This window comes from Myodes glareolus, chromosome 5 (genome assembly GCF_982192425.1).
Source record: "Myodes glareolus chromosome 5, mMyoGla1.1, whole genome shotgun sequence".
Lineage (NCBI taxonomy): Eukaryota > Metazoa > Chordata > Mammalia > Rodentia > Cricetidae > Myodes > Myodes glareolus.
The window spans coordinates 15,958,015-15,981,384 of record NC_142030.1 but is presented as its reverse complement, the minus strand read 5'-3'; the positions used below and the strand labels follow the sequence as shown (position 1 = coordinate 15,981,384).

The 23,370-nt window shown below is 40.9% G+C and overlaps 1 protein-coding gene across 1 annotated transcript in view; it reads right to left on the bottom strand.

The window, feature by feature from the left end:
• Positions 1 to 23,370, bottom strand: part of Smyd3 (SET and MYND domain containing 3) — a 555,905-nt gene that overhangs the window by 420,418 nt on the left and 112,117 nt on the right. The window contains exons 3-5 of the mRNA XM_048436460.3: positions 11,941 to 12,048; positions 11,401 to 11,458; positions 5,110 to 5,246 (exon numbers count right to left, since the gene is read on the bottom strand). Coding sequence (XP_048292417.1) covers positions 5,110 to 5,246; positions 11,401 to 11,458; positions 11,941 to 12,048 — 303 coding nt within the window. The remainder of the gene's footprint in view (positions 1 to 5,109; positions 5,247 to 11,400; positions 11,459 to 11,940; positions 12,049 to 23,370) is intronic.

The following is a 23,370-nucleotide window of genomic DNA, read 5'->3' as shown; positions in this document are numbered from 1 at the left end:
CTTCTGTCGAGTGCATACTTAAAGATTGAATTACTATTTTTAAATATTTATTAAAATAATATTCACAAAACAGGAGACACCTAATTATTCTGTATCATTTTATTTGCCAACAATTAAACATGAAAGTGTTTCAGGTTCAAATTAATGCAATTCCTAATTCCAGGTCACTTTCTCATAGTGGTACAGTACCGCAAAAAGAAAGTTTTTGCCCTTAAATAAAGGGCATCTTCAAAAGCTCACCTTTACCTGAATGAATGGCAAGTTAGACACTCAAACAAGTAAAAGGACACTTTTAGTCAAAGCAGTAGACCCAAGATAAGCAATTAACCTTGGGCAGCACAAGTATAAATAAAAATGCTGATAAAGGGCTCACTAATTATCCTTCCCACCTTCAGAAGTTAGCAGGCATCTGGTCTTGAACCATGATAAACACACACCCATCATAGGTTAGTTACACATAAAGGAAGAGAAATATTAACCAAATGGCTAAAAGTGAAGAACATGATAAATAAATAGCATCATTAAAATGCAAGCGGTGATTTGTTTTGCCTTCAAAGCCCAAGTGTCCAACAAACATCACTTTCCTTGAAGGGCTGATGTGCATCTTTGAGAATAAATGTCTCTTGAATCTACTTGGGGACTCAATCTATTATAATAAAGAAAAAAACATATAAATCATGAGTGTATCACCGGTTTGTAATTAGAATGCCAGGATCACTGTGCATTAAGTATCTTGGCTGTTTGCCTGCCTTACTTAAGACCAGCAGAGAAGTAAAATCCCAACAACTAAGACTTCAGCAGCTGTTCAGAGCACACTGCGGTGTCTCTAACAGCGGCCACTGCCAAACACATAGGTATGCGCACCCGGGTGCCTGGAGGTTAGCGGTCCTGGTGCGTTGCTCGCACTCGGCATTAAATATTTAATAGCATATTTTCCCTTAATGGAAACCCAGGCCCATCTGATCCGTCACTGGGATCATCCAGTAATGCAGTCAAAGTTACAATGCAGCTCTCTCACATCAACTTTGTAATTAGATAATCCATCACTTTATTAATTCAAAAAATTGCCTTCTCTTCCTACTTTATAGCGTGCTGCAGCAGTGAAACCCAATTGAGCTCATCAACAAAGAGGCACTAAAATTTAGTCTGATGTGAACTTGAAGCCCTCAAGTGGCAAACGTACAATACTTGTGACCTTTCCAAACACCGAGAGGTAATGTTCTTTCCGCGAACTAGACAACCAGAGCACTGGCGTCACCCAGCACCGGCACAGCCTGCACAGGCTGCTAGCGGGAATTAGCTGAAGGTCTAGACTGAAAGTGGAATCTATCAAGATAAACTTCACTCTTGCTTTGTCCTGATGTGCATTCTCCCAGAGAATCGAAACAGGAAAAAAAATATTCAAAAGAAAGGAATAAAGATTTCCTTCTAGTCAATTCTTTACTAAAATGATAGGGCAGATTATCAACACTCTACATCTTGATAGTGCACACCAGCTAAATGCAAGTTAGAATTCTGAATCCGAGACCTGTTTTATTTGGCCTTATCTCTAATGTCCCTCAAAACCTCTAATCAATATCACTTCTCATCTTACTAATGCATAAGAGTCTTGTTATAACACATCCTGAATTCTTCAATTGAAAATTTAAAAAAATTGCTAGTAATGAAACAGAATATAAAAGTTCAGTATCCCAAAACAAAAGAGTCACCTTCTAATGTGTGCTTTCAAATGCACACAACCAGCATGCACTGCAAATGTGCTACATGCATTAGAAATTACGCTTTATTAAATTAAAAATTACAGTTAAGAATGCATATATGCCTTAAAGAATAAAATGGAACCAGAAGAATTATTATTTTGTTTGAAAGAAAAAGGGGAGGGGATATCTTCTCAAACAGATGTGGAATTTCTAATCAAAAACCTCTACGCCAACGGCACAACACTGTGAAATTAAACAGCACTGCAGAGCTCTGGGAACACACAAAGACACGTGTTTTGTGGTCGGGAAGGTCACTGTTATTCTGCTGCTTCCAATTTAATGTCTATTTCTGAAACATTCTGTGCAACTCGCTCAGTTTCTACTTTATTGCTCTGATCTTAATTGTGTTTCTAATCAGTCAGAATTCACATTTAGAAAAGTTACCATCTAGAATAAAAGGTAGTTGTCTTTTTCTAGAACCCTATATTAACCCCTAAACACATATTTTCTGTGCATTTATTATAAAAACCTCAAAAGCTGTTTGCTAAAATTACACTTAGACTAATCACAACCATTCTAACAATTATGATGAATAGAAATATTATATGGAGCAGTCAGAAAGTAATGATAACGAAAACACTTGTAATTTAGCTTTCTCCTCTTCAGGTCCAACTGCAAAACAGAACTCAGCCATCACCTACTTTTTACACGACCTGCAGGAAACACTCGGGAGTCAAGTGAGCGGCTACGAGCGAAGGCAGAAGGGGATTTTTGCCACAATAGCTATGGACTGAAACAAAAATACCTTACAAGGGTAGAGATACTATTTTTTGGCTGCAAAATTTCTTCTCATGAAGACAGGTAATTGACGGCATCTCAAGAGACACCGGCACTGAGCACAACAGTGAGCAACCGTCTGAAACTCAGGTTTACAACCAGTCGCAGTCTGTGCTCAAGGCTGAACGACAGCACTGGGAGGCATAAAACGCTGACATTTTATCCTCAAATACCAATAATGCACGGAGGCAGAGCAACAGCAGTAGACATTCGTAGGAACGCGCCAGATACTCTACCAAGCAACTTAGTCCTCACTTTTATACACAAAGGAGATACTAACATCCTATTTACATATGAACACACACACATGTATTTTCTCAAAGAGAGAAAGTGAAATTCTCCTATCTGTATTTGTCTATCTGTGCATTTGTGTGTGTGTGTGTGTGTGTGTGTGTGTTTGTATCTGAGTGTGTACATACAAATGCACAGATAAAAGAACACAGATCAGAAGAATTTCACTTCTTGCTTTGAGAAAATGACTTAACTGTCACACCACACAGCAGCCATTTAAATCTGTCCTCTCAGGGTTGCGGAGATGTCTCGGCGGTTAAGAGCACTGGCCGCTCTGGCAGAGTAATCAAGTTTGAGTCTCAGCACCCAAGGCTGTTAACAACTGCATGTGACTTCAATTCCAAGGAATACAGCACTCTCTTTGGCTTGTGTGGGCACAGCACACATGAGGTGCACTTAATTACATGAAAGCAAGACCCAAACACATAGAATAATAATATTTTTTAACTAAGTAAATGAATCAGGGCTCACTAGCTGTTTACCTCTGTGTGTGCACACATGTGTGCATTTGTGCGCCTGTGTATTCCTCTGTTGCTCCCTGGGACCACTCATCTTTCACTGATACCTGGGACTTCCTGACTGGACAAGTGACTGGTGGGCCAGGGAGCCCCATGGATCAGCTTGTAACATTTCTCATGCACTCTAGGGTTGCAAGCGTGCACCCCCCCAGCCAGCCTTTACATGGGTGCCAGAGGATTCGAAGTCTACAGTGTCTGCTTGTGTGGTCAGCACTTTTGCACCTGAGACCTCTCCCCGGTCTGAAATGTTCCACTTTTATAGCAAGCACGACTACAAGTGTGTGCGGAGGAGAATTGCTTATAATTCAAAATTTATCCAAAGCATCTTCCCACTTTCACTGCAAGGCCAGAACACTTCTCATGCCTGACACGGAAAGAGTTCCACAAAATAAACGCCATTGAAGATGATTAACAATAAACAACAGGAAGGAGGCATCCACTCACATTTTAGGTTTAGCAATGTCTGAAGACATTCTACGTGAATATACACTGTAATTACGCTTGTTTGGAAGATATTTTCAACAGCAGAAATGACACCACAGAGCAGCGGCACTGCCGAGGTGAGAGATGAAGCACCAGACACCGCACGCATTTTCACTGCTTCACACTGAGGAGGCTGTGTGCACTGCACCTGTGGGACTACGAGAGGCTGTGTGCACTGCACCTATGGGACTACGAGAGGCTGTGTGCACTGCACCTATGGGACTACGAGAGGCTGTGTGCACTGCACCTATGGGACTACGAGAGGCTGTGTGCACTGCACCTATGGGACTACGAGAGGCTGTAACTTTTCAAAAACACGTGAAATAGACAAGCAGGGAGCAGTCACCATATTTCAAACCAACTTCAAATTATAAACAAACTGGAATATAATGCTAAGATCGTATTATCAGAAAAGCACAGGACAGACTTGAAAAATAAAAATAACCTTAAGGGGGGAAAACAAGAATAAATCTCTAGCAATCAAAATAATCACATTTAAGTTCACCAGATAGGTAATTTTGAAAGTATACTTTAAAATAACCGGGGGATGTTATAAAATCCGTGTTTTACAAATTTCAAGATAAATGGCAAAGTCATCTTCCAGTGTAAAACATGACAACCATTAAAAAGAAATGGACAAAGACAACAGACCCAGAGCAGTGTGGGTAGTGCCGGGCATGCGCCGTCCCCGCTCACCTCATCCTTGTTGCTTGGGCCAAAGCAAACGTGCAGGCTCATTCTCAATCAAGACACTTCATGTAACTCGCACTAACACAGCACAGTTGAAACACTAAAGTCTGTTTTCTTTCTTTAACCCAATAATTTTACTAATCAGATTTTAAATTATTTTAAGTCAGAAACCGATATGTTTTCAAATTATTTAAAAGTCAGTTAATCAAAATAGATTCCAATAGATTTTTTTCACTTGACTAGAACAACCAACATTAACAATAAGTTCAACAATAAAGCGAAAATTCTTCAGTAGAAAGTAATGAAATAGATATGCTGTGCTCTTTTGAGAAAAAAGAGTGAACTCTCCAAAGTGGATGCTTGCAGTATTAGCAATGGAAAATCTCCAGCACCATTACTGAAAAAGCAGAAAAGACTCTTTTCGGTCTAGGCAATATGGAATTCCTTCATTCCCTGCTCATTTAGACGGGCAGTGATACCAGGCACTGACGGTCTTCAATATACCATGGAGGTTCTAGACATGTTTACAGATGGTCAAGGGTAAAGGACTGACTCACAGCACCAACAGAGAGACGAATCTTCAAACTTACTTTTGCAAATGCTTCAAAAAGGTCAAACGATGGAGGCAGTTGAGAAGCATCCTGTATCTCTTCTCTCATGAAATGCTGGAATGTCATTGCAAGTTGCCTCAGGCCCTCTTTCTTTTCTTCGGTGAGTTTGTCAATATCTTTTTTGCAAAGAGAATAAATAGTATAATCACTAAATGGACGTCATGGATAATTTTCAGGTGTTCAATGATGGCTATTAAACAAGATCTTTCCTAACATGCAATCTATCCTGACAACTACAAATCAAGAAACATATCATATCGGTTAAATTCTGTCCAGCTTTATCCACAAAATAGATCACAGAGCTATCGAACAAACAAGCAAGCAAATAAATAAATAAATGCACAGACAGGCTGTAAAAGTACAGTAACCAACCCCAAACCAGCTGCATATTACCAGATCTTGTACATCACGGTGCACAGCTGTACCGTCATAAATCCTAATTAAAGCAGTGAATTTAAACTGACTTTTCCCCACAATAATTCATGAGTAGGTCACAACTGACTCATAAACAGTATTATCTGAAAGGTTAAAAAGGCAGAAAATTAGATATTCGAAGTTCATATGAAGTTTAAACAATCGAAGTTTGTCAGACAAAATGTGTAGCATAACAAAAATCTGCCCAGGTTGGACAAACAGAGACAGAGAGGAAGGGCTATGCTTCTTCTCCTTACATTGGGGTTAAAGAGAAAGACACCAGACATAAGAAAAGAGCTAAAGCTGACAGTAATTCTGTAATGTTCCAGGATATAAAACCAGCATAAAAGTTACTAAGATTTTTTTTTTCTTCTTTAAGAAAGGGTTTCTTTGTAGCTTTGGAGCCTGTCCTAGGACTCTCTCTGTAGACCAGGATGGCCTTGAACTCACAGAGATCTGCCTGCCTCTGCCTCCAGAATGCTGGGATTGATTAAAGGAATGCGCCACCACCGCCTGGCTAGACTTTTTATACATTAATGGCAAACTTAATGTCAAAAGAAACAAAACAAAGTGAGTCACAATTGTGACCCCAAAATGAAACATGCAGGAAGAGATTTAACCAGAGGAGCAAAATCCTCTGCAATTACAAAATTCTGATGAAAGAAGCGAAAGAGGAGGAAGGGAGGGAGGGAGGAAGAAGGGAAGAGAGGAAGGAGGGAGGGAGGGACAGACAGAGAGAGAAAGAACATATGCATGAGAAACAGCCCATGTGCATGAGTCAGAACAATTACCATTGTTAAGACACCCACACTCTCCCAGGTGACTTAAGAACTCAATGTGATTCCTAGAGATTAACAATGACACCTTCCCAAGAAGAGGAGAAACATTTGGAAATCCGAGGTCACCCAGAGTAGAATCGTGACATATCTCATGTGAGAAACACGCTACAAGTCCATCATCACGAAAGAACATGCCATGACATGACAGCAGACCTGCCCATCACTGCACCAGAGCAGAGAGGCCAGAAATCATCTGTGCCTGCACCACATGACTCTCAGCAAAGTTGCTACAAATACACATTAAAGGGAAGGGTGGCGCCTTCAATAAATTGTGCCAGGAAAGTAGATATCCATGTATAGAAGAATGGAACGAGAACTCTATTTCTCTTCATACACAAAGGCAATATTAAATGTATCAAAAACATATATAAGTGTATGATCCAAAACCATGAAACTTTTAGTGAAAAAACATAAAAGAAAAGGTTTAGGACACTGATCTGAGCACAAAGGTTTTGACTATAACCACAAAATACTACCAAGAGAAACAGAAATTAGAAAACAAGACCCAATCAAACAATAACAAAAATATCTGAATAAAGAATACAATCAGTACAGCACAGAGCCAACCTACATAACAGACGAAAACCAGCAAGCCATTCATCACAAGGGACTAATATTTAGACTACATAAGGAATTCAAAATAACTCAGTAGCAGGGAGAGGAGGGGCAGTAGAGGAAGAATAAGGAAGAAGGGAGGAAGGAGAAACTTCGATTAGGAAGTAAAAACAAAAATAAATAAATAAACAATGATGATGGCAAAAATGAACTCAATAGCAATGTGAAAGGCTGATGAAGGAAAGTACACGCTCTCAAAAGATAAACAAATGGTGATCAAACGCATGACAAAATATTCCACAGCGCTAATTACACTAAACTAAAACAATGAGATATCATCTCACTCTGGCTAGAATGGTTATTAACCAAAAGCATAAAATAATAAATCCTGGCACAGATGCAGAAACACGGGCAAACTCCTACACAATGTCGTGCAGACGGTGTCAGAACAGTGCTATGTCAAATTTACTGCAGCTCTGCATACGGTACTCAAAACAAGGAATCAGGATGAATGGAAAAAGAAAATAAGGCACATCTATACAGCAACATACTACCACGGCATTTGAAAAAATAGTGGGATAAAATTGGAGATCACGGTGTTAAGTGAAATCAGCGGGAAGACAAATACCGCACATCCCCATCCACTGGAGGAGGTTTTAAAAGGTTGTCTAGCTTCCTTTCTGCTGCTGTGATAAAACACTGACCAATTTAAGAGAAGAATGGGGGTTCATCTGGCTTATAGTTCGAGGTCAGTCACTGAGAGAGGTCGGGGCAGGAACTGAAGGCACAGGAGGAACAGAAGCCACGGATGGACAGTGCTTGGTGACTCACTCTCTGGCTCACTCACAGACACAGGCTTACACAGTTGTCCTATATAGCCCAGGACCACTTGTTCTGAAATGGTGAAAAATGATTAATAAAAGCTCAGAGAGAGAAATTGCGATTTGACCTGAAGACCCTAAAAGCAAAGCAGCCAGCCATGGCTCTTACCTAAACTTCAATCCAAAATGGCGATCCTGCCTCCAGTAATCCCAGAAAGAGACTGTCTGTGAGCTGTCTCTTCTTGTCTTATATTCCTCTCTAGGCCTGGGATTAAAGATGTGCACCGCCCGGTTTCTATGGCAACTAGTGTGGTTACTGAGATTAAAGGTATGTGTCACCACTGCCTGGTCTGTAAGGCTGACCAGTGGGGCTGTTTTACTCTCTGATCTTCAGGCAAGCTTTATTTATTAAAACACAAATGAAATGCCTACAGAATGGGCTGGACTCTCCTACAGGTACTAGTAATCTAAATGAACCCACACAGAACTGTTCATGTGCCCACCAGATCTGAGCCTTCTCCTCTCGGGTGACTGAATCGAGCTGACAAAGTTAGCCAGGAAATAAGCGGCTCTCAAACAAAACAGTGAAATAGTGATCACCGGATGCGAGAAAGGACAGCGGGAACAGAGGGAAGAGAGGTTAGGCGATGGGTACAAAATACAGTTAGCTACTCCATAGCACACAGGCTTAAGCCCTTACCAGATGAAAATAGTCAAAGAGTTCCCAACACACTTCTGACATAAACACCTGTCATTCTGATATTTTCATTACTTATTATATATTTATGCTGATTACTCTACTGAAACATTTCAACTTCCAAAAGATTCCCAATATACACAAATGATAACTTTTTTGAAATGGTAATGCTAGCTACCCTGATTTTACTTTTACATATTATATACATACACTGGACACCATAAATTTGTTTAGATACTTTATGTGTCAATTACATTTTCCTAAAAAAATACACATAAAAAGAGATTTTTCTAAAGCCAATATGGACTCCTTGAGCATTATCTTAAATTATCATACCACATTTAAATAATATGTCATTACAAATGGCATATTAAGGCTAAGAGTGCACTATCGCACTCATAACATCTGAGAGCATTTCCCCAAAGGCAATGCAACGGTCTGCTCCTGAGCAGGGCTAATGCTAACAGTCAAATTCACTGCAAATGGTGTTAATTACACAGCAGTACTACAAAGAAAAATGACTAATTAGTTCTCTATTAAAACTTGAAAAGACACATCAGAGTGAACTAATACTCTTCCTCATGTCAGGTTTGCATATTTTCTTCCAATTATTTGTCCAACAGAATAATTAGCCCATGATTTCTTAAATAATAACTTATTACCATTGACACTCGAGGTCCTAGAACTGTAAATCTAGAGAGCATCTTCTCATTCATCTCTAACCAGAAGTGGTAAACAGTGTAACCAATGCAGTCTATGTATTCTGGCTAGTTTGAGGCTAGAACCACTTGCACCCTCAGTGAAAAGGACCTGTGGCTGCACAGAAGCAAAATAAACCTGACTGTACTTGACACTCACACCTGGAAAGCCATAAGGCATCCATGGCAGCCGGCAATCACCATGGTAGCTCAGGAAAAGAACAATGCTCACCACTGTCACAGAGCCTAAGTCGTCTGTGCCTGCAGCTTTTCTTAGCATCTAAAGGGCTGACAACACCAAGGGATTCCCTAGGATGATGCTGTTCACACGTCACTCTTTGCTAACATGGAGAGCAAACCAAGGAAGAAGAGAGGGGGATAAAGGGAGGTGAAACAGAAGACAATTGTTGTCACTTAGACTAACACACTGAGTGAGAACCCTTGGTCCTGCTCAGGAGGAAATCATGAGTACTCTCTTGTATGGCAAAGGATTATGGGTTGGATTGATAGATTCAAAAGATCATGGCTTCTATTCATAAAAACTAGAAGTGCATAAATGGAGACCTTAGAAGCTAAAGACAGCGCACTGGTAGGGGACTCAGAGGCATGGAGCCCTGGACTCCAAGTGCTACCAAACTGACACAAGGTGGCTACTGAAACCCTTGGCTCTAAGCAACATCTGTGACAGCAGCAGCTGGCAGCAGTTCAGCGCCAGCTAAGTCTGACAGCTCTTGAGCCTAGGGTATCAGGATGCCCACGCTAGCATTGGAGCTCGCAAGCACCTTGGATGTAGAAGCCTTTTATCTTCAAGGTGTGGCAACTCCCAGGAACCCTTCCAGTGACCAAGGCCTAGCCTCTTGCCCACTGACTTCTCAAGTCTTTGCTTCTTCAACCACTACACTGCTTTTACTTTGTACCCTGAGCCAGACACTCTTCAACCATCCTTCACAGGTACTGTTCCGCTACCACCGACTTCCCATATGTTACCAGTCCAGATCACCACTCCACCCATGATTTAAAAAAAAAAAATCACAGGTAGGTGAGAAAAGTCCCTTAGGAGAAGCTTTTTATTGGGTTAACTGTTAAAACACCGCTCAGCTCTGTTAAAACACCATTCAGCTCAGGAGGGGAGGCATCACTTTGATTTGAAAACTAGGTGACCAGCCTAATAATGATAGAGCCAGGAAAAGAGGAAGTATGGCATGCAAATGAAGGGTTGTATTTGTACCAATCAAAGAACAGTTATTAGTTCAACCAATCCAACAGCTTCTTTCTGAGTTCATAAAGTGATGTCCCCACTCCCATCTTGAACGAGAGCAGCAGCAGAGTCATCTAAAGTTCACCAAGGCTTGGCTCAGGCTCCTGTCTTCTCAGGCCAGTGCATGGTGTCTGGAGTGGTTGTGACTGGAACATTTTCAGAGTGAGCACTACATGCCCAAAACAGCCTCACTTAGACAAGCACAGTCCAGCCAGATACCAGAAGAGGGACTGCTTGGCTGACAGCTCCCTGCTCTAGGCTTCCGGCAGAAGAGAGGGGTTCATCTGCCATCATTTAAAGGTCTGGACTTCTGCTCCCACTGCAGAGTTACAGATATTCATGGAAAGGACTGTATGGTGCTTACAATAAAGCTTGACAAAAGTCACAAACCTAACATTCTCACCATATTGAATAATTTCTTCATAGCGCCAACCCTCTACCACAGTTTCCCTATGAAGATGAGTTCATCTGCCCAATTACACGACTATGCCTACTGTAGATCTTTACAACTTATGTGTTCCCAACCTACCTAGAATCAACTAGACAAACTTATGTGTGAGTTGTTTATCAAAACAAAGACTTCTTCAGGGTTGTTTTATGCAATAAACACAAAAAAAGCAAAGTCATCATTAAAAGCAGTATGTGGAGGTCACTCAGTGGCTAGGGGTGTGCCTACCATCAGTGAAGCCCTAGACCTAGAAGGTTCTCAACCTTCCTAATGTTGCGACCCTTCAATGCAGTTCCTCATACTGTGGTGACCCTCAACCATAACACCATTGTTCATTGCTACTTCATAACTGAGCATTTTCTCAGTTCCTAAGACCATGGAAAAATAATTTGTTTTCAGATGTTTGTGGCCCACAGGCTGAGTGCCAGGACTGAACCTCTGGGGAGAGGAGACAATGGCAGGAGTGGGATAGGGAGAGGGAAGGAGGGAAGTTCAGCTGGCGAATGATAGGTTTAAAGATAGTCTTGAGTAACCACTTACTGGACTCCAGATCGTAGAATGAGTAAAGTCTCTCTGACTCTGAGGGCTTCTCGTCCATCTGGGAAGGAGAAGGAGAAGACAAAGGTGACCGCTCCAGTATATAAATAAGTATATTTGACACACTTGGATAACTAAATGAAATTTTTTGTTTGTTTTCAGACATGATACACCACTACATCACTATGTAGCTCTGGCTGTCCTGGAAATTAGTCTGTAGACCAAGTGTAGCTCGAACACACAGCAATCCACCTGCCCAAGCCTCCTGAGTATTGGGATTAAAGGTGTGTATTACCATACCCAGCTTCAATAACATTTTTTAAAACATTATTTTCTAGATATCATTTTTGTAACTTTTTAAAAACATTTATTTATTCACGCACTCAGTGTGTGTGTGTGTGTGTGTGTGTGTGTGTGTGTGTGTGTGTCTCAGAGGGCAACTTAAGAAGTCAGTTCTCTCCTTCCATCACATGGATATGAATAGGACCAGCCATTGCTTTTATCAAATTAAATCCAGGCTTCTCTCATGGGTTGTATACTCACAAGTTTGACGATGACTCTCCCCAGAAGTCTCACGGAGTCAGGGGGATATCTGGGCTTGCAGCGTTTAAGACATCTGCATTCCCGCTTGTGGTCTGGCCAAGCTTTTTTCTAGAAAACAAGAGCAGGGAAGGACATCGAAGACGAAAGTTAGCTTTCACTTAAGCCAAATCTGAACAATGAGAATCATCAACCTTAATTTAATTTCAACAGCCTAAATATATCTGTAAAATACAAAATTCATTATGTAATACGGCAACTGATCCAGAATTTAGTCTTTGTCAGGTAGGTACCAGATTAAGGCAACAACACCTCAGTTTCACCTTTCATTTGCCCTATGGTTATTACCAAGGCTCCTTAATAAGAACCAGTGGGTCTTTCTTAGTGCTTAAACTTAATATTTAACCATATACAAGACAGGTTTTTTTTTATGAAAATGTCACTCAGACAGTGGTGGCACACGCCTAAACAGGCGGATCTCTGTAAGTTGAAGCCCAGCCTGGTCTACAGAGTGAGTTCCAGAAAAGCCAAGGCTATATATACAAAGAAACCCTATCTCAAAACACCAAAACCAAGACATCCCCCCCTCCAAAAAAAAAAAAAGAACAGACTCACAAATGAAAATATTACTTAGAGCTAGAAAATAAAACATTGGTTAAGGGAAATCAAAACAGGGAAACTAACATTCTGAGTTTACACCTTGCTGTAAAAAAAAGTCAGGAATACCAGGAGGGCTAACAGGCGCAAAACTAGGAAGACTGTAGCTCTCACATGAAAGGTGCTAACCCATAATATGCAGTTAGCTAAAGACTGTACAAGGTCATACTTCTGTCCTGGCTTAATTATAACAGAGCCTTTGCATTGGAAGAAGTATGTAGCTGGGAAGATAAATTTTCTGATCAGCACACTCGTGAGACTAACTACATGATGAGGCTGGAGAGAGCAGAGGGTTGGTCACCAATCTAGACACGAGTGTGAGCAGCTGGTCTCATATCTAGACATGAGTGTGAACAGTGGAGTGGTCACAACTAGACATGAGTGAGCAGCAGCCTGGTCTCATATCTAGACATGAGTGTGAGCAGCTGGTCTCATTTAGACATGAGTATGAACAGCGGGCTAGTCACATCTAGACATGAGTGTGAGCAGCGGGCTAGTCACCTATATAGACATGAGTGTGAGCAGTGGACTGGTCTCATATCTAGACATGAGTGTGAGCAGCAGGCTGGTCTCATATCTAGACATGAGTGTGAGCAGCAGGCTGGTCTCATATCTAGACATGAGTGTGAGCAGCTGGTCTCATATCTAGACATAAGTGTGAACAGTGGAGTGGTCACATCTAGACATGAGTGTAAGCAGCAGGCTGGTCTCATATCTAGACATGAGTGTGAACAGCAGCTGATCTCATATCTAGACATGAGTGTGAACAGTGGAGTGGTCACATCTAGACATGAGTGTGAGCAGTGGGATGGTCTCGTATCTAGACGTGAGTGTGAGCAGTGGGCTGGTCTCATATCTAGACATGAGCGTGAGCAGCAGGCTGGTCTCATATCTAGATATGAGTGTGAATAGCAGGCTGGTCTCATATCTAGATGTGAGTGGACTAGAGGGAAGATAATATCCCTGAGGAGAGGGTAACAGCTAGTCTCGTATGTTCTATTGCTGATATGCTTGATGCCCCATATATTCTCACTTCATAAAAATTATACACCTGACTCATAGTTCTGTTCAAGTGAGCCTTCCTGTGTTCGCCTGGTCAGCCCCTAGCAACCTAGGCTTGGGAAACACTGTTTACGAGTCTATCATTTCTGCCATGAACTTCACACAGAGCTGCTAGCAGTGATTATCATAATCCTGCTTAATGCTTAATGCTCTGTATAGTCCTTCCTTCCACTGTTCATACCTCGCTTGCATCTGAGCTGGTTCCACGTAGAGAAGTATGAGAGGAAATGGGCACAGAGCTCAGCAATAGAGCGCGCGAAGCTGTGGTTCAAGGCCTAGTGCCACCAAAAAAGATGAGGAGGAGGAAAAAAGAAGAAAGAGAGATGATGTGCCTGTAATTCCTCAGGAGACTGAGGAAGAAGGATTAGGAGTTCAAGGTCATTCTCAACTATGTAATAAGCTCAAGTCAACCTGCGCTGCATGAAACCCTATCTTTTAAAAAGGAAAAATGAAAGTTATAAAAGAAATAGGTTGTGACAGCAGATATAAAATGTTAAAAATCATTGGTGTAATTGAGGTAAGTCCTCTGACATCCACTTAGCATCCTAGAATGTGCTAGACACATGCCTAAGTAATTAGCAAAAGACAGTGCATTTCATTCCTCAGTAATCCAGACACTAGAAAGCATCCCATATTATAGAGGGAAAGCAAGGCTCATGACCTGGAATTAAAACAAACTTCCCAAACATAAACAAGGCTAGTAAACCCCTTGGCACATGCAGCATGAACACTAAGTGACTGCCATGTTTGTACATTTATTTAAGTTACTGTATAAGCAAGGCAGAAACAGGGCATAATGATTTCCATAATTCTCATCTGGTAGAAAGGAAGACATATGCTACTAAATATTAAATCACAGGAGTCTATTCCAGGAAGGCTGCTCATCGGACTGGACTCTGTCTTTCACAGTGCTTACATTTACAACTCAAATGGCCTTGCGGGCAGCTACCTAACACCAGTACTTACCTGAAGGCATGATATTAAAATCTGACTCAGTAGAACCAAAAAGCCTGTTGTGCAGGAAGGAGTACTGAACTGGCAACTATCAATCACCAAGATGCACAAGGTATTCAAAAAGTTCACCATTTTGCTGTCAAATTAGTTTGAAAAACACAAGACCATACACAACCTGTTTAGCAAAATATATTCCCCTACTAAAAATTCCAATGCATCAAAGAAACATCAACAAATGATGCAACATAGCATTTCATGGCTGTCATTGCCATCCTTGGGGATGTGGGTTGCTATACACTGACTAAGATGTGCTAAGATGCTTACTTCCATCTGGTCTTGAAATGAAAGTAGGTTAAGCAGACCAATGTGAGTTCTTCATTCTGATGAGAAACTACAATACTGTTATCTTTAAACACTGAGTTACTCTGTTACTGGTGTGGGAAGTCCTTCTGTATATGTGTTGCTTTTATTGGTTAATGAATAAAGAGCTGTTTTGCCCAGTGTCTTAGCAGAAAAGAGCTAGGTGAAGAAAACTAAACTGAATGCTGGGAGAAAGAAGGCGGAGTCTGAGAGACACCATGTAACTACCAGAGGAGAAAGACGTGAGCAGTCACCTGGAACCTTGCCAATAGGCCACGAATTAACACATGTAAGAGCTAACGAGAAATATGCTTAAGTGATTGGCCAAGCAGTGATTTAAATAATGTAGTTTTTGGAGTCTGAGAAGCTGGGAACAAAAAAGTGGCCTTACTACATACAACATGGTACACTAATAGATTAGCACCTAGCCCAATCATCATCAGAGAGGCTTCATCCAGCAACTGATGGGAGCAGATGCAGAGACCCACAGCCAACCATCAGGCGAAGCTCAGGGAACCCTGCTGAAGAGAGGGAGGTGTCAGAGGTGTCAAGAAAATCACAAGAGTACGGCCCACAGAATCAACTAAATGGGGCTCATAGGGGCTCACAGAAATTGGAGCTACAACCACGGAGCCTGCATGAGTCTGCACCAGGTCCTCTGCATATATGTCATAGCTGTGTATCTCAATGTTCTTGTTTGACTAGTGGGAGTGGAGGGTGTCTCTGACTCTTTTGCCTGCACTTAGGACCCCTTTCCTCCCACTGGGTTACCTCGTCCAGTCTTGAGATGAGGATTTGTGTCTACTCTTATTGTATCGTGTTATGCTGTGGTTGGCTGGTATCCCTGCTCTTTTCTGATGGGAAACAGAGGAGTGGATCCAGGAGATTTGGAGGGAGAACTGGGAAGAGGAGAGAGAGGGCAAACTGTGGTCAGGACGCATAGTGAGAGAAGAATTTTTGAAAATTTGAATTAAAACTGAAGGGAGAACCACGATTGAGCTGAAAGAGTTTCCTTTGGTTACAAAAGTCTAGAAGTTTACAAAATGCCCTCAGGGACAGACTGCGTGGGCAGAAGGGGACCACACAGTGTCAAAGGGCCAAAGAGACTGTACCTTTGCCTGAGCCAAGTGACCCACTGAACAAGAGTATTCGACAAGGTATGGCAGAGACCATATGAGGCAGACGATCATAAAAGTAGGTTTTAATTAATCCATTATTCTCCTCTGAAAACTTCTCGATATGATCAGCTGGAACACCTGGCGGCCAAAATACACTTCAGAAAGTGAATCAATTACCAGTTAGGCAGCTAACATTTAGAGAATTCTTGTCAAAAGAAACTTCTGGTCTTTAACATAACTAATATTGATCTGTCTAAATAATAAATAGATACTGGGAGAAAATGTTCTTTCATCCTATTCTGGATCATTCCACGCAATATGTTTATCGTTCCATTGGTTTTAGAGAATTAAGAGAAAGTTCTTTTTCTTTTCTTTTTTTTTTTTTGTTTTTTGGCCATTCAAAAGCCAAATCAGACCATTTAGTCATAAATATAGAACATGATCAAACTACTTGAAATTGCTTTATTTTTGAGGAAAGTGTCAATCTATTCCATTTCTTCTAACCATGATGATAAAAGCCAGGTTTTTAAAACATTCCCTAGGCCCTGCTGCTTTCCAGAGGCTCTAAGTCCAAGCCCCCCAGAGAGGCTGTTAAAGGCTCCCTGTGAACTGACACACACTGGCACCGTCCTCACTCAGCAAACACCTTAGTCAGGACCTCAGTGGCACACTAGACTTAACAGTCCACCGGTTTCCTGAATGATAACCATTCTTTCTATTTTCTTCTTCTACTGCCAACCAGGAACACGAAGAATGTTAGTTAGTTCACAACGCTGGCTGTGATATTTCTCTGTTCTCACAGATGAAAATTAGCAGTGATGTACAACAAGCAGAAACTGGCATGTGATAAAGGAAAATCAAACATTGCATTAAGAGACAAAGACAACAGGAAATTCAAGTTTCAGATGAGAAAAGGAAAGTCTGTGATAGAATCCCATGTGTCCAGAGTATTTGCGACTCAGAAAAACGACTTCAGAAACAGCAAGTCTCCGTGACTCTTGCGGTATTTATAATTGTTCAGACTACAAGTTAATTACAAGAGGAGTTCCCAAAGAGAACAATACCAATATTGAAGGTTGCCCTGGAAATCCATGCTGCTATTTTTGTTTGTCTCGATGTTGCGGTGCATGATGGAGACTTAATTAGCAGGAAATGAGATTCCAGGCCTCCCACAGAGGACATTTCCACAAGAGAAAAACTGATCTCAAAAGCAACACTAGTTTCACATGTCCTTGAAGATCTGCTGTGAAGGTAAAAACGTGTTTCTAATCGGCTCGGTCTAGACCAAACCATGGCTGACTTGTTTTCACAGTACTAACAGTGCTAACTTTGCTGTTGTTGTCAAGTTAAGGGAAGACTTTGAAAACCTGACTAAAGTTTGTCACTATTTTATAAAGCTAAAGTCACAGCACTAACTATATCAAGTTCCCAACCCAGCAGACCTCCCACCCTGTGTCTATTCCTCCTTCTCATAGTGGCTCTGTGGGTTTGCATAATTATGACATCCAGTCTAGTCCTGTCTAACTATTTACATAGCAGGACACATTATTTTATTAGTTTTATTATTATATTATTAGTCTTTATTTTATTTCTCCTTATAAATATACAAATTTGAGCCAGGAGTGGTGGCATACGCCTTTAATCCCAGCACTTTGGAGGCAGAAGCAGGCAGATCTCTGAGTTCAAGGACAGCTTGGTCTACAGAAAGAGTTTCAGGACAGCCAGAGCTACACAAAGAAACAATGTCTTGAAGAAGAAGGAGGAGGAGGAGGGGGAGGAAGATGATGGAGGAAGAGAAGGAGGAGGAGGAAAAAGAAGAAGGAGGAAGAGAAGGAGGAGAAAGAAGGAGGAGGAGAAAGGAGGAAAAGAAGGAGGAGAAAGGAGGAGGAGAAGGAAGAAGAAGAAGAAGAAGAAGAAGAAGAAGAAGAAGAAGAAGAAGAAGAAGAAGAAGAAGAAGAAGAAGAAGAAGAGAGGAGGAGGAGGAAGAAGAAAAATAAAAAATAACAAATATACAAACACAGGTGGATTGCATTTCATTTCAAGATAGTAGAAAGGGCAATAAACATAACTGTTATAAAATGTGTAGCTAGGTCTAGGTCTAAGAAGAGTTAAAAATTTCAAATTTAGAACAATCCTATACATGCCAAACATATACATGTATATATTATCTGTTCAAATGCATGTCCTAAGAACTACCCCCAGAAAACTGTGACTACTCTTGAGATAGAATTGGATATCTGAAATTTTATTACATTTCTTTATAAAGGTGTGCGTGCGCCATGTGTAAGTGTATATATGCGTGTGCCTCAGTGCATGTATGGAGGTCAAAGGACAGACAGCAGGCAGCAGTTCCCTCTTTCCACCACATGGATCTCCAGGGTTGAATCTGAGGCATCAGGGTTGGCAGCAAATGTCTTCACGCACTAGGTCCTCTCAGCAGCCCCTGAACTGTTTTTAACCACTGCCGGGGCTTTCAGTGTCTACCTCATGCCATTCACAGTATCCGCAAGGGGGTCCTATGGGCAAAACTCAAAAGAAGTGAGTTGTCCCTCAATCCACAGACACAAAAAGAGACCTGAGAGCTTTCATTCAACTCAAGAGCACTTGGTGGCAAATGAACGACAGCAGAGCCCCTTCCCAGTACTACTCAAAGAATGAAGGTAGAGCCAAAGATGAAGAAGGAACAGGGTCAGGAATAGCCACACAGCTCCAAGTTGTCAGAAAATCAGACAAGACTAAATTACAACCTCTGTGGAAATCACAATATCTTGGTTAACCAAAACCATACAATATAAGGCAATAATAACACTAGAACCCAAGAATAAGCCATTATCATCTAGTACAGGGTTCAGAAAAACTACAACCAGGAAGTAAAATCTCTAATCACATTCCGCTTGCTCGTTTCCTGGCCGCCCAGACCCAAAACAATCACACAGAAACTATATTAATTGCAATACTGTTTGGCCAATAGCTTAAGTGTATTTCTTGCTAGCCCTTACATCTTAAATTAACCCATTTCTATTATTTTATATTTTATCATGAGGTTCGTGGCCTACCTACCAGTAAGGTCCTGCTGGTGGCTCGCGTCTTTCTCCTTCTGGGGCTACATGGCATCTCTCTGACTCCACTTTCTTTCCTCCTCGATCTACTTAGAATTCTAGCCTTGCTCTATTCTGCTAAGCCACTGGCCAAACCAGCTTCTTTATTAACCAATGGCAATAAAACATACTCATAGCATACAGAAAGGAATTCCATATCAATACAAGAATAAAGTCACACTCAATAGATGAACTCTCTTTGTGCTAAGATAAAGGTGAAGTTATTAACAAATCATATGGCCAAGAAAATTTACCATACAGTCCTTCACAGGGAAAAAAAAATTGCTAAACCATGATCTCCATGCTGAACTAACTAAAGTATCAACAGCGGGTTCTATGTGGGTCTAGCAAAAACGGCATTTTATTTCCCTGACATAAAAAGCATCTACAGTTCTTAAAGTCACCAGAGAAGGAGCTAGCCTCTCATCAGAAAGTTCAAACTGTGGTAAAAGACAGGATGCAGAAGCAATTCATGAGGCCGTCAGTGGTGTCACAGCTGCCTCTGGGACAGGCTACCCTGCCATGCGAAAACTCTAAATGAAAGCTGTGTAGCTGACAGAGAACGGGACAAAAACGTGGCGGTGGGTGGGATGTGGGAATGGGGGGAGGGAGTTAACCAAAAGCCTAGAGTACTAAAGTATCTTAAAACATCTCCCTAGTACTGGCATGATTTAGAGCAAGTAACGGAGGGTTAAGATGAAACGTCCAGTTTAAATATGATGCTAAGACTGCCCAGACCACTGCTAAGGTCTTCCATTTGGTCCCATTCTTACACTCACAAGTGGGTTCCCTAAAGAGAGAACATGGTGACATACACCTCTGATCCAGGCACTCAGAACACTATAGAAGGATGGTTTTAGAGTTAAGCAATCTAGGGATATATGAATTTGAAGCCAGTGTGGGCTACATAGTAGGACCCAACCTCAAAAAACTAAAAGGCACAGGGAAGAAGAGAAAATGGAATAGTTCCAAATAAATGTTTAGTTAAGATTCTACAAAAGGCTGGATGATGGTAGAGCCTGCCGTTAATCCCAGCATGTGGGAGGCAGAGGCAGGCGGATCTTCGTGAGTTCGAGGCCAGCCTGGTCTACAGAGCGAGTTCCAGGACAACCAAGGCTATACTGAGAAACCCTGTCTGAAAACAAAACAAAACAATAAAAAAAAAAACAAAGAACCTAAAAAAGGCAGGAAAATGAAGGACAAAAACAGGAAAAGAACAAGAAACAGAAAACAGTAACAGGTATCATTAACATATCAGTAACAAGAATCATTTTGAGTGCCAATGATCTTGATGAACCAATTAAAAGAGAGAGTGTGAGGATGGATTAAAAATAAAACCATGCAAATCCTATAGTCTGAGGTCTGGAACACAGTTATTTCTGAAAGAATCAAAAGGCTTAGCTTTCCTCAGTTCCCCCCTTTGAGTACAGTGTTCCAGAAAACAACTGATAAAATCGCCCTGCTTACTGACGTAGGATTAGTTTTCCACCATAAAAATTAATCAAATCATTTGATAACTACACATGAAACACAGACCCAAAATATGATTTATGTATGTAAAGAGATATAAAGTTGCTAATATGAAACAGAACCTCTGCCTACAAATATAATGCTTTTCAAAACTTCATAATGTGAAATGTGATCTAGAGCCTGGTCATGTGATTTGCTCAGCAACAAGGTCAATTACAAATGCAATACACAAGCCAGACGAAATCCAGAAAAGCTATCACTATTGCTATCCGTTTAACATTCTGAAAATTACTTAATAAGACAACAGCCTGTTTCTTCTTTTCTGGCTTAGGATCGATTGTGATATTCCATTATGCCAACATGGAGACCTGTTCCCGCACTAGGAAATAACGTGATGGATGCCCCACAGCAAGGAGCAGGCAGGAGGTTAAAGCTGCCAATGAAAAACCATTCCTGTCAATATCAGAAATAATCCTGTGCAGGCGGCGACGGGCAAGGGCACTGACTGACCGAAGGCATAGGAAACACAGGGGGACAGTTGTCTTTGACTTCTATTGCATTCACAGAAAGAAACACAAAGTATCTTAGAAAACTGAAGAAAAGGAAACTAGAGAAAATGTCCATTGTTTTAATCCTGCATAATTCTGTAGTATCTTAATTTTTATTTTGTGGGTTGCTTATGTTTAAAAATGAATTGTGAAAGCTAACAATGACGGCATTCCATATTACACCCTTGAAACTATCCGAAACCTTTCTCTGACAACTCATTAACACCATAGGCCCACAAAAAAGGCCCAATTATGGAACCAAAGTCATGTCCCTCTCAGGCGAACATATTTTTGCTCCAGAGTCACAATCTCTACACCAATTTCCGTTCCACTTACTTTTACTTCCTGCTCATTACTGCTCAGCGTGCTCATAGCTCAGTTTGTCAGTTTAATTTTGCGCGGCTTTCTAGGTACCCACAATAATTACAGCAGTTAGCTCTGGACCTCCAGGTGTGGGTAACTAGAGCAGTTTAAATGCATATGCTCTGGCCAATCTCTAACTGCCACTTCTACGCCCACATGGCACCCCTACACACACACGCACATAGACACACACTCAAGCTAGCAACACATACTTCATCTTACTGGCTATTTCCCCATTGCCTTACACACCATATCTAACAATGACATTGTTATTGATGCTACAGTGAATAACTAATATGTGTAATAAAACATGTACGCCACAATGAATCAAAGTGACATACCCACTTGCCAAACTCCCTCTACTTGTTCTAATCAGATAATGGGGTTTTCTTTTCTCTATGTTTTATTATATCCAGAGAAAGTAGCCTCAGAGAAAATATATTTGTAAAATTGTGAGGGGAAAAAAATAAAGGCTTAGGCCACTGAGATTAGAAATGAAGTTTCCAAAAGATGTCTGTCAAATAGTTTGTTAATTCATCATTTGTGTATGTACTCCACCTGACCAGACATTTGGGGAAACATGGAGCCCAAATATATGAGGAGTTGAAGAGGCTGAAATATCACCATAAAATAGACTTTTATGATTTATCTTAGGGAAAAAACATGTGTTCTCTGTCTCTGTCTCTGTCTCTCTCTCTCTCTCTCTTTCTCTCTGCTTTTTATTATGGTTACTGCTAATGATCTCATACAAGAAATCTGGGATCTCTCTTTGACAAAATATCTGGTGTAAAAAATGAGACGAAAATAAAAATTGTTTTTAACAATTCATATCTTTATCAGGAAAATGTTGAAGTTTTGGATTTCTCTGTCTCTGTTTCTCTCTGTGATATTGTTTCTATGTATGGTGTGCGCCTATGTGCGTGTGTGGAGATATGCATGCACATCTCCATGATATGTCTACATATGTGAGGAGGGTCAACACTGAGATAGAGCATCTTTTCTTGGTTGCTCTCCACCTTTATTTTAGGAGACACAGTCTCTCACTGGACCAGAAGCTCCTGGCTGGTTAATGAACTTCAGAGATCTGCCTGCCTCTGCTCCCAAGCCTGTCTGATTCCCACGGAGTTGGGGTTACCACATGTACTGTCCTATCTGGTGATCTGAACCCAGGACCTGATGCTTGCCTGGCACACACTTTACCCACTGAATGATCTCCCGAGCTCTTGATTTTTACTGTAAATTTTAATTTTTGTGTCTTTTGAGAACAAATTAAGTAGCTTGAGGGGAGGGAAGCTTAAGGACTAAAGATCTTTCTGGGCATGTACCAAGGATCAGAGTAAAAATAATTAGCCAATAATTAAAGGCCAAATGCAATAGATAAAAGAAAAGCAGATGTAATCAGAATGTTATAGCAAGAATGTTTTTTTTTGTTTGTTTGTTTGTTTGTTTGTTTTAAGACAGGGTTTCTCTGTAGTTTTTGATGCCTGTCCTGGAATTAGTTCTTGTAGACCAGGCTGGCCTCGAACTTACAGAGATCCGCCAGCCTCTGCCTCCTGCCGAGTGCTGGGATTAAAGGGGTGCGCTACCACTGCCTGGTTGCAAGAATGAAATTTACATTTAGGAGGCAAGCATAAATCTGGACATGTGCTGTTAGTATGTACATTTATTTCCCAAAATCTACGGTGTATCAATTATCAATTATGAGATGTGTAACAGTTTACTTGCTGCTCTGAGCTGTTTGTTACTGGTAATTGAACATGGTGACAGTAGCCAAGTTATACAAGGTTCTAAACAGTTAAACGG